Raw genomic sequence first — 12,581 nt, forward strand, 5'->3', positions numbered from 1 at the left:
GAAAAAAAACCTAAACTAAACTTTCTCTAAGCAGCTCTTTAGGAGAGCCACCTAGATTGCACCCTTCTCGTTCGGGCACAAAATCTAACTGGAGTCTGGAGGAGGGTCATAGGGGGAGGAGCCAGTGCACACCACCTGACCTAGTAAAGCTTTACTTTTTTGTGCCCTGTCTCCTGCGGAGCCGCTATCCCCCATGGTCCTTTCAGGAACCCCAGCATCCACTTAGGACGATAGAGAAAAGGGACACATTACAAAGCTATTTTTCCCCTCTCTATAGCTTTGTACAACATCCTGGCCACAACGTGAGCCATCACTAACAGTTACCTGTGATGCACAGTCAGGAGTCCTTGCAGCAAGATTTAATACTTACAGCACAAAAAACAGGCTCATGAGCAAAACCATGTTGTACTGCAGGTGTGGCAGATGTAACATGCAGACAGATTTAGATTTGAGTGGACTGTGCTGATTAATTTGATATGCGGAACATATCTGCGTGAGACTTAAGGCCAGTACTGACGGGGGAGATGTGTGCTGAGCGATCTTAACACAGACCGCTCAGCACACATCTCTCCCCCCCCCCCCCCCCCCCCCCCGCTCCCACTCAGCACAGCGCGATGTGCTGAGCGAGGGGACGGCCGGACAGGGGGGCGCTCACTTCACACAGCGCTGACGTGAGCGACCCGCTAGATTGAGCCTGCATGCAGGCCAATCTAGCACTGGTGATAGTGATGCACTGGGCCGTGAATCGCTATCACTGGGGGCATACACACGGCAGATCCGTGCTTCAAATCTAAGCAATCTAGTCAGATTGCTTAGATTTTAAACACGGATCTCTCCGTGTGTACCCCCCTTAAGGGCGGTATCCAATTAGATACAGTAATAAAAGGCTTTTTAGCCCAATAATACTATCATGCAATCTAATTTCAGCCCTTTTTCACCGGGCAGTAAATCACCAGTTATCGGGCGATAGCACATAGGATTCGTGATAACTTCGCGGACCCATGTGTTACCATCCGAAAACGGGTCTCTTGGGGCTGGTTATTGGGGATTCTGTTTTGCGTGTCGCAAAATCCCCGATTAGGGCTAACAGGATAGCCCCGGGGGAACCCATTAGCTTCGGTAACTCACCGCAGCAAATAGGAAACTGCCCTGAAACTCTGAATCTGCATACAAAGTGCTAGGAAGCAGTGGCCACGGCTTATTTCCATGCCAGGTTCCATTATGCTTTATATACAGACTCAGTCAAACTCAGATACACAAGTGTCACATATCAAATTAATCAGTGAGTCCAAGGGCCAAATGTAATAGAGTGAGAGTTTCAGAAAGTGAGAGATTTGGTAAGGTTTTTTAGTTTTTTTTAAAGTGGAAATCATTTACACTGCAAAACCAGGTTGATCTTGCTGTGTAAATGATTGCCACTTTAAAAAAAACTAAAAAACCTTACCAAATCTCTCACTTTTTGAAACTCTCACTCTATTACATTTGGCCCCTAGTTGCATCATGTTGCAACTACAGTAAGATGCATTAAAAAAACAAAACACACCAGATGCTAGCAGAGTTGCCTGGGACCGGGTGGCTCACTCCCACCAGGCATCTCTCACTATATGGCGTATTGATGCTAGATGTATGAGAACACATGTGAGTTGGAAGTCAGAAATCCCAACAGTTGGTGCACAATAAATCTGATTCTGCCTGCTATAGCATTGGATATTCCAATCTTCAAACTTCCCCTAGTAGAGCTCACTAAAAATAGTAAAAGGAACATACAGCAAGACATGTTTCATTTAAAAACTGTATATAATAAACCATGTTTTTGCAACCAATAGCTGTATACATGTGCATAGACATATCTAAGCTTTCAATCTTGACTCTACAAATTGACAGTACAATTTTACAGTTAAAATTAAGTAACTCATGTAACAACATGTCTTGTATGGAGAGGACTGCACTCATATATACTTGACTGACAAATAACATTCTGCTAAAGATTCTCACAAAAATATGCAACTGCCTACAAAACATTAAAAAAAAAAAGATTTACTGCCGCAATAAAAAAAAAACCAGTACTGCACTTCAATATAAAACATACATATAAGAACAGAAGAAGATTAAATAAGTAAAAAGAAAAAAACATTTAAATGATCAAATTATGTGGCAATTCAGATCTGATCGTAGATGTGCTAAATTTAGCACATCTACGATCAGTTACTCTAACATGCGGCACCCCACATGTCAGGCTCTGGCCCTCCCCGCATGGGTGCAAAAGCAGCTTTTGCACCCGCCGAGTAGCTCCCTAGTAGCTGCGCCGGCAGGCGGCTACCCGCCGCGTCCCGGGTCGCAGCGGCTGCATGTGACGTCACGCAGCCACCAAGGCCCGCCCCTGCAACGGTCCGGACCACACCCCGCCAATGGTATTAGAACACCGTTGGTACGCCCCCTCCCACCCCGCGACCGCCTCTGCCTGTCAATCAAGCAAGGGCAATAGTAGCCCTGAGATACTTTTAGCATCTCACTGGGCTCCCGGGGTGCGCACTCCTCAAAGGGGTTCAGACTGCGATGAATTATGTTTTGGTATACAACATTATTGTTTAATTATGCACTTTTTTTTCTATGTTTATGAGATGAAGAAAGTGGTCATGCTTCTACGTTGTATGACATGATCTATAATCCTCAAATAGAAATGATATAGTAATATAATGTTATTGCTAGTTTTAGTATTTCCTATAGTTGAAATAACAATACAGTGAGGGTGGACAGCCACACTGCAGGCTATGGGTATGAGAAAGTGTTCAGGCAGGCAACCAATAAAGAGTAACTGAGAATAATAGGATGGAGAATTTTTGGATATTGGAAAATTAGAAAAAATCTACCAATTTAATAAGATAATGATGAATATAAGATATCATGTCAAATTGTCTAAGTACAAATATTCTGGTGAGTAATGGCCTTGTGAAATAAGTGTTCCTGGCAAACACTAGTGTTTTGGCGCAACTTAAGCTGGGTAAACACCTAACGATGGTGCGATCCGGTGGTGCGTCAATGAGATCCAGCAGTGCGTTGATGCAATGCACAGATAATTCACATCGCTGTACACACTGCATGATCCGCTGGACTATGCAATATATTGTTAAATGCTTCATGTAACAATAACATGATGTCCGTGGAATCGTCTAATACTGCTTTCAGATCGTAATGCCGAGTCGCACTCGGGATTTAGAAACGGGTCCTTCCCGGTTGCCACCTGGCATTGGACCCTTTCACACTAGATTCCCGACCCGGCAATATGCAGGGTCGGGCTGCCATTGGAGGCGGATGCGGAGGTGGCGCTGGGAGAGGAGATCATCTGCACGCCAACCTCTGCATATACTGTGAACGGGTCCAGGGTCAGGTGACCCGGGAATTCGGGGCTGACCGCTTTCACACTGCACAGAGACCAGCGTCGACCCGGCAATATACCGGGTCGATACCAGGTTATTTGTGCGGTGTGAAAGGGGTATTATTGGCACATCCAAATGGAATGATGCGAACACCCAATCCATCATTGGGTGGATTTGAGGGTACATAGTATATGATGGTCACTGCAATCCATCGCAGGTCGCAACACTGTCCGATTTATAGTATAGTGTGTACCGTGCTTAAGTCACAAAGTTCATGAGGCGCTAAAAGCAGTTATTTGGCGCAGGATAGGCATATGTGTATTTGAGGATAGGCGTATGTGGACATAATTGTACATCAAGTGCTAATGCTACTCCTCAGGTCACTCATGCTGACACTTTGTGTTGTCCTTGGTCAAAACACTGACTGGAAAAATCTCAGGTCAGCAGGAGCATGGGAAGTGGAATGAACAGCAGCAGGTGTATGTCAGTCATCAGGGGACCTGCCGGAATGCTAGACTCCAGGAACAACCCTTTTAAAGGCCTAAGCATTTTCTACACTCAACTGCACTCCTTTTAAGACTAGCTTTACAAATGTATTTCATAGAAACGTGTGTAAGCAAAAAAGTTTCTGCAGATTTGGGTAATTGAAATACATTGACTTCAATTCAACATCATAATATGTTCACTGACCTCAATTTGTCTATAGTCACATATAGCTCTAATAGGAACTGATGCTTTTAGTGGATTGTCAGGATTCCGTGGTCTCAGCTGGATTAACGACTTTGCTCTCCCAACAAGACTGGCGATGGTGCTCTTGTACTGTAGAAGCTGCTCTTTTTCTTCCTAGACACATAATAAAGGAAAGGCCATTTAGCCCATGTTGTGAAAATGATCTCCATCCAATTCTCAACAGTGTTTCAACTTAATTGCTTTAATAATGAATTTATAAACATCATTTTTATTGGCAAATTCCTCTTAAAGGACTTAAGTGTGCAAATAAAACTGTCACTTTTAATTGTGCCTATTCTCTAACAGCTGAATAAGGGAAACATTGGATCTGGTTGTACAAGAGGTAAACGTGATTGTGGATATTACCATTGATTCTTGCACCAGGTCTTCCAGTTTATGCACTGCAGTTGACTTATCGCAGCTGTATTTCCTCAGTATGCAATCTTTTAGAGTCTTCAGATAATCGGTGGCTTCTTTGGCATCATTAAAATACTATAGTGATATAAACAGAAGGTGTCAACCTCAACTGAACAAAACAACAAATACAACACTACAGCATCCATAAAAGGTGCATAGGTCAGCACTTATCACCTATATGTAATGCAAGAGTACACAGCGGACAGGAGGGGAGTCACGCACAGGGCCCACAACTTTTCTGTCTGTTCATAACTTCTAAATTAACTTGTTCATATATTACAAGTGTTTTTATAGGAGATAGAAAAAATGTATTGGCAGTACAGTAATTTGTATCAATTAGATTCAATAGGTATAAAAGAAAACCCCCAAAACATGTGCGGTCAATGTAAAAAAACGCTTCAATCTAGTATTCAACAGTTTATATAAAAATCTCTGTTTTAATTCAATGGCCCATGCATTACAATGTGTTTTCCAGGATGCGCTACATTCATAAAGTCCACAGAAATTAATGAGCTATTGAAATATGCAAGAAGCTGCACAGTAATTAAGTAATTTGTTTTCTTTTAATAGCATACCAAAATGAAAAAGAAAATACTCAATAATACTCAGCCAGGGACGGTTCCCATTGGGAAAGGGAAAATAAAGAGGACTACTGAAGTGGCAAATATGCTACTATTCCGCATAGGACTTGTCTTTGTTCTAGGAGTGGGATCCAGCTCACTCATTGTTTTTCAGCCATGACTTAGTGGGCCCCTCTGGGGGCTTCAGTTCTGTGCTGAACTGGTTGGAACTGGTTCCTGCTATAAAAGGTTGATTATGTTATAGTGTAATTGATACCCCTTTTCCATCAAAGTCCCGAGTCTGACCCGAGATTTAAAAATTACAAGCCAGGTCTGACCTGGGACTTATCACATTCCCAGTGCGGCACCGACCCGGGATATTCCCCGGTCAGTGCTGTTCAAACTGCAGTGCAGGCGTAAGGAGATGATGCCATCTCTAAGCGCTAGAAACTCCTGCAGCGGAAGTGGGTGTGTGTCTTTGATTGGGTGAAAACAGAAGGTGTCTCTGACAGTTGTCACCAGGCCAGAAGAGATTACAGCCTCCCAGTATGAAGTCAGGGAAGAGGTAAAAACCAGAAAGGTCTGGACCATACGGGGAGGCCGTGATCTCTCCCTCCCTGTTGACAACTGTCACAGACACCTTCGGTTTTCACCCAATCAACATGCTGTAAATGGGTCCCAGGTATTCGTTACCAATTTAAACTGCATCTTAACCTGGATTCAACACTGCAAGCTACCCGGGCTGGATTCACAGATCAATGGACCTGGGTAGAGCAATTTCCACTGAACGAAAACCCCTGTTGATGCGTGTTCATGTGCAAAAACCTGGGTTTTTTAAGACAGTGGAAAAGGTGTATGACTGTCCTATCATAAAGTTTTTTTTACACCTTTGGTACAAGGAAATATACGTGGCTGTATTGGCACCATATATCTGAGAAGAAAGTGGTAAAACTTCAGTATCAATACATCATACTACAGTGTGTTGTTGTTTGTTCATAGTAGATATTACAGGGCCAGATCATGGGTCACTTTATTGGGCTTCCATACATCTTTGAATAAAATACAGGAGAACTTGTGAAATGATACGATATGATATTGCAGATGCGTAAATCACATGAACCTTGTGTAAAAATTCACTGTGAAGCACAATGTACACAGAAGGTGGTCCCCCATGACAAGTGAAAGCACATGTTTATTCAGATGGTCTACATGTAACTTAAATTGTTGAAATACCTCAAAGTAGGCAGTGTTCTGTCTTATATGTTGTTCTACACAGCTGCACAGCTGTAGGATCCAATTCCACTGTGTCTGCATAGCTGATTTGTAGGCCTGGAAGTAATAAAAAAACATTAACTTGCACTAAAAATACACAAATGCCATTGGTTTATTCAGTGTAAAAAATATGATTCTTTCAGATGATTGATTTATGGTAATTTTAAACATTGTTGCTGATGCTCTACATAACGGCTCTGTCCACGGTCTATGGGAAGCAGAGTTTTCTGACGAACCTCACTATGGTGAATGCTGTGGCATTCCAATTGCAGACACAAACTGTAGGCCCTTATGTAATAGCCTGTGAGTTACAGGAAGAGGAAATCATTTACACCGGAAATAATTTTAAAGGCAAAATGAGCTTGGTTTTGCCTTTTAAATTATTGCCACTTTAAATCTATGGGCTGCCTTGCTGGAAACAAAACAGTTTCATGCAACTCACAGGCTATTACATAAGGGCCATATCATTGTTTATTGCAAATAACTATGTGGGTCATTCCGAGTTGATCGCTCGCTAGCAGTTATTAGCAGCCGTGCAAACGCTATGCCACCGCCCACTGGGAGTGTATTTTAGCTTAGCAGAAGTGCGAACGGTTGTATTGCATAGCGCCTGCAAAAAATGTTTGCGTAGTTTCAGAGTAGCTCAAAACCTACTCAGCGTTTGCGATCACTTTAGACAATGCAGTTCTGATTTGACGTCACACACCCGCCCAGTGTTCGCCCAGCCACGCCTGCATATTCCCTGGCACGCCTGCGTTTTTCCGAACACTCCCTGAAAACGGTCAGTTGCCACCGAGAAACGCCCACTTCATGTCAATCACTCTGCGGCAACCAGTGCGACTGAAATGCACTGCTTGACCCTGTGCAAAACTGCATCGTTCGTTGTGCCCGTAAGTCGCGCGTGTGCATTACGCCGCATACGCATGCGCAGAACTGCCGTTTTATAGCCTGATCGCTGCGCTGTGAACAAATGCAGCTAGCGATCAACTCGGAATGACCACCTATATGCATTATGTTCTCCTCTTCAGAGTAATCTAATAAAAAATGTACAGCATAGCCATGAAACCCAAGGAAATCAGACAGAATGTAGAATGAAGACATCTGAAAGAAAATGTTCACCATTTGTGCCCCACAGAAAAAAAAACAAGTGACAGCATATAAAATTAGTCATTTTTTTCTATAAAAACATGTACTGGCACTGAGGCAGGTAATGGTAATCACCTAAGGCTGATAAAAGATATACAGGTTGAGTCTCCCTTATCCAAAATGCTTGGGACCAGGGGTATTTTGGATATGGGATTTTTCCGTATTTTGGAATAATTGCATAACATAATGAGATATCATGGTGATGGGACATAAATCTAAGCACAGAATGCATTTATGTTTCATATACACCATATACACACAGCCTGAAGGTCATTTTAGCCAATATTTTTTATAACTTTGTGCATTAAACAAAGTGTGTGTACATTCACACAATTCATTTATGTTTCATATACACCTTATACACACAGCCTGAAGGACATTTAATACAATATTTTTAATAACTTTGTGTATTAAACAAAGTTTGTGTACATTGAGCCATCAGAAAACAAAGGTTTCACTATCTCCCTCTCACTCAAAAAAGTCCGTATTTCGGAATATTCCGTATTTCAGAATATTTGGATATGGGATACTCAACCTGTATACAGTAGTAGCGTCTTTACTCTGGACAACAAAGTCTTCAGATGCTGATTTTATGCATTTCTGAAATATTTCACTGGTTTCTGGAACTTGTTATAAGAATTAAAACTTCTACCTAAAACTGTGGCAGTACTGCATACCACTGCGCTCCAGCATTATAAAACAGCACTCTATATATTGTGTAATATCCATGTGATTTATTTATTTTTTTAAATCCAGATGCATAGCAGAAAAAAGCTGGAATAGCCCAGTTATAAAGAGAGGTAGAAGGCCATTAATCAGTGATATAAAGGGTAGTGTGTCATGTAATTATGTCTTACATGGTTTGCAGGTCATTAAGATGCTCGCACCTTTTCACCATAGGAGCCTGCAAGCCTAATGACTGTAGAAGATGAATGAAGGACAGTGTACTGACCTCAATTGTGGATCTTGCAGGATGATTCTGAAGCAGCATCTGCTCTGCGGAGTCCTGCACCGATTTAATGACTTCTTCTTTATGATCAAGTTCTCTCATTAAATCCTTCATAAACAGAGATAAAGATTCTGCTCAGATTGTTTTTTCTTACAATGTATCTAAAACCCTTCTATCGAACTGTAGATAATGAACTTACAGTATGTAAAAACATGAATAAAGCCCTGGGGTAAACCTTACTGCCGAGGATTACTGTATTAGAGAATAGGCACTTACGGTATGATAATCTTTTTTCGCAGATATGTTTTGGTTTCTATCACTCCAGTCATATGCGACTTCCTCCTCTTCCTTTTCATTCAGCCATATGAGCTCCCTTGTGGCTCTGGATACAAAGCTCTGCAGGGAGTCTAGGTGCTTTTGCCGGGCTCTAGATGAATTCTTTAGAGAGGAACAAAGTTACATGTTAGGGTATGTGCATAAGACACATGGCCGCTATTGTGCTGTGCTCTGTTCAGCTGGTAACATGGTGACCATAGTACTTATGTAGGAATTATGCCCCTGCCAAAAGGAAGATGCATTCTTGCTGTTTTTTATACTGAGCAGATAGTAGACCATGAATACTATATGTTCTAGTTTCTGTCCATTATCCATTCTGCAAAAAGCCAGTAAGTGTGCAGCATCCGCTATAGCTGAATGATGAATGATTCCTATACTGACTCCGTTAGAGGACCAGTCACCACACTAGAAGTAAAATACAGGTAAGCACCAAGAGGAAGTGTGTCAGTCATTAACAGTCTGGTTACATGCACTGGAATTGTAACCTGTAGTGATAGTCTTACCAGGAGTTTGGAATAAAGTCCCTCAATTTTGTGTAGAGTATCTGAATATGAACTTTTCAGAGGACCGGTCATCTGAAGCTGTAAAAACAAGTGAGAAAAATAAGACCACAGAATCCTGGAAGATGTAAACTCAGAGCAGCATGTTATATAACAGCATTGTAATGCACATTATTGTTCCTAACTTGCCAGGACTAGCTCACACTACAGTGATACGAAGATAGTACACTGCCACATGTATAGACAAGACATACAGTATGCACAGTATGAGAACCTGTCTCTTTAGTAGATGAACAGATATCGGGAGTGATATTTAAAATTATTATAGTTTTAAATCAGTATGACATGTGTTAAGGGTTATAGCAAGTAAATAAAAAATTATGCCTACAAGCTGTTGTCTGAGTCTTTATTTATTTCATCCCGAGTGCCGCAATTGGAGGATATATATATATATATATATATATATATATATAATTCTCCAGAAAGTGAACACAAAGTCCTGTGTATCACACGTTCTATTTATTTTTTCCTTTTAAACTGGTCTGTTAAGAAATTGTTGTTATATGAAAACGTAATTGTTTAGTAGCAATGCCTTACCCTATAACTTAAGACCTACTAAAATCTTGGTATTTTGGAGAAGTATGTTGTCTGAATTTGTGTAGCTGTTCCGTGCATCACGGAGACTCGTGTATCTATCTATCTATCTATCTATCTATCTATCTATCTATCTATCTATCTATCTATCTATCTATCTATCTATCTATCTATCCATCTATCTATCTATCTATCCTTAAACAGCCAATGTATGGCAAAATAATTTTAAGCATGTCTTAAAGATAGTTACCAAAGCAACACTAGGTAACTTGAGGATACCATAATGCCAAATGAGCCGAAGTAACTGCTGATGTTACATAAATGACTCTTAAGTGCAGACTCTGTCCTTCAATTTGGCAGTTGTTTTGCTAAATTGACTGAAAAGTGGGACATGGGCTTCAAAACATTGTCCTAGAACTGACCAGACTGTAATTGACCCCCCTGGTTGCAAACTCCTGTCTGTAGATGATGCACTGACTTTTGTGTGCTGACTGACAGAACATGGAATTGCAGCACTCTGTGTGTCTTCTAAACCCCTGCTCCTGCACAATAACATACTGTATTGACATTTATGAAGAGCTTAATTGAATTGAATTGTGGATTTACAAAAAAGCCAAATAATTTCTTATGAGTCTTTTAACTATGCACTGTTCCATAACCAGAGGCATGATATACACAGCCTGTAATTATATGCCACAATGAATTCACTATTTTCAAGCAAGCACAGACACACCACCACACAGCACAATCTGTAATCATATACTACATTTTGTTTCAGGCAGAGCAAAAGCAATTAAATGGTGAGAATAACTTTGCAAGCCAATTAATTATCAAGAAATTACAGCAAACCCATACTCTTGGAAATCGGCCACACATAAATACGAAATGTCATTAAGATAGAAACTGCAAAAATGGTAACCCCAACAATATAGCACACACTAATTAGTCTCATGTACAGTATGTCATTTTACACAATTAATATAATTAAACGTGATACCAATACCTCACTCATTTTTGCTTCTTTAAGACTAGTTTCAAATTCTTCAACAGCCCCATGGAAATTTCTGTGATTCTCTAAATGGATTTCAATGCTAGATAATTCTGAACCCCATTCTCCTCGGTCCAGTTGTATCTGTCAGGGAACACGGTTGATAGTAAGTACCTGAAGTAGCATATCATATTTTAGAGAAATCTGCAATATGATTTGATATCATGCTGTGAATAAAGTTTATGACTAATCAGCCACATAGCACATGAATATATCGCTGGTACATTTTATCCATATTGTTCTGATATGAAGTACTGCGGAAAGCAAGTAACCATAGGGTGATGGGGGACCAGGGCTATTACTGTGCGATGAATATAGCCATTGGATAGCAGTAGAAAGCGAGATCACATGCACCAGCCTCATTGAGAATATGGTCCACTTGGCAGGTGTGCGTGCAGCAATACTGAATTACATTCCATGCCATTATACTGCATTCCCTTCTCAAACTGGAGATAGAATCCAAAGATTTTACCTGCATTTCTTCCAGCCAGCTGACCAGGTCCTGAACAAATGTAATGTTCCCTTCTTCTTCGGGAAAATTTTGGTCAGCAAAAGATGCCTTTAATAATGGTTTCTTGACTTGCATGAGTTTGAGTGACTGCATTGCATTTGGGTTCATTCCGGTTGCATAGTTCTGGATTAAACCTGGGTTAAAGTTTGGTGCAAACGTTGGCGTCATGGCAGGAGTCAGATGTGAGTTAAAGCCATGTGAGTGACCTGCAGCAATGCTGGATGGCAAACTAGGAGCGAAATTAGATGGAAGACCTGGAGTCATGCTGCCAGAAAGACTCGGAGTCAGGCTGGTCGGTGACATGGGTATCATACTGTGGGACATGCTAGAGTTCATTGCAGGGTTCAGGCTTTGGGAAAATCCTGAGTTGAGGCTTTGTGATATTCCTGATATCATAAGCTGGGTCTGGTCAGATGAAATCATCCGTGCTTTGCTGTATATGGAGGAGTATTCATTTCTCAATGAAAGCAGTTCATCCCGCAAAGAAGCAACCCTGCAAAGAGGACAGCGAGACATGAGCTGCTATTAGACCATATATCACATGCACAGTCACAATTATTGCTATATTCCGCAGCACTATATAGTAGACAATGTGCTGAATAAAAACAGTATTTCTATTTACTGTGCATGTATTGCAGGCAACATTACCTCTGTACTAGCTGATCTGCTTGGTAATACTTTCCATCCACAAGAGCCTGGACGTCAACAAGCTGCTGTCGCAACAGATTCTCGCATTCAATCAGGTAGCCCGCAATCTCAGCTTCATTTTGAAACTGAATGCCCGATTCCATCCGTTTAGCATCCTACCAGAACACACAGCAGTCACGTATATAACCTGTTATTTCTCCCTACTATTTTATAATCTTTAGTAATAAACAGTAAATGACAGAAAAAAAAGTGCGTGTGTGTGTGTGTGTGTGTGTGTGTGTGTGTGTGTGTGTGTGTGTGTGTGTAATATTAGTTAAAAGAAATACAAATTGTATTTATCATCCAAATGTTAACTACATCATCTGACCATAAACCCCCATAAAAAATGAATATGACCACAAAAATGGCAAAAGTATATAAAGTGTAAAACAGTCCTATAAAAATACAACTGTACATTGAAGCATCAGACTGCGGATACAAGTCATTCTGATGGA

At 40.9% G+C, this 12,581-nt stretch overlaps 1 protein-coding gene across 1 annotated transcript in view; it reads right to left on the reverse strand.

Annotated features, from left to right (window-relative positions):
- Window positions 1-12,581, reverse strand: part of DST (dystonin) — a 1,076,884-nt gene that overhangs the window by 418,704 nt on the left and 645,599 nt on the right. The window contains exons 16-24 of the mRNA XM_063919308.1: window positions 12,088-12,242; window positions 11,401-11,932; window positions 10,884-11,012; window positions 9,290-9,367; window positions 8,727-8,888; window positions 8,454-8,558; window positions 6,317-6,412; window positions 4,473-4,598; window positions 4,068-4,220 (exon numbers count right to left, since the gene is read on the reverse strand). Coding sequence (XP_063775378.1) covers window positions 4,068-4,220; window positions 4,473-4,598; window positions 6,317-6,412; window positions 8,454-8,558; window positions 8,727-8,888; window positions 9,290-9,367; window positions 10,884-11,012; window positions 11,401-11,932; window positions 12,088-12,242 — 1,536 coding nt within the window. The remainder of the gene's footprint in view (window positions 1-4,067; window positions 4,221-4,472; window positions 4,599-6,316; window positions 6,413-8,453; window positions 8,559-8,726; window positions 8,889-9,289; window positions 9,368-10,883; window positions 11,013-11,400; window positions 11,933-12,087; window positions 12,243-12,581) is intronic.

This window comes from Pseudophryne corroboree, chromosome 4 (genome assembly GCF_028390025.1).
Source record: "Pseudophryne corroboree isolate aPseCor3 chromosome 4, aPseCor3.hap2, whole genome shotgun sequence".
Lineage (NCBI taxonomy): Eukaryota > Metazoa > Chordata > Amphibia > Anura > Myobatrachidae > Pseudophryne > Pseudophryne corroboree.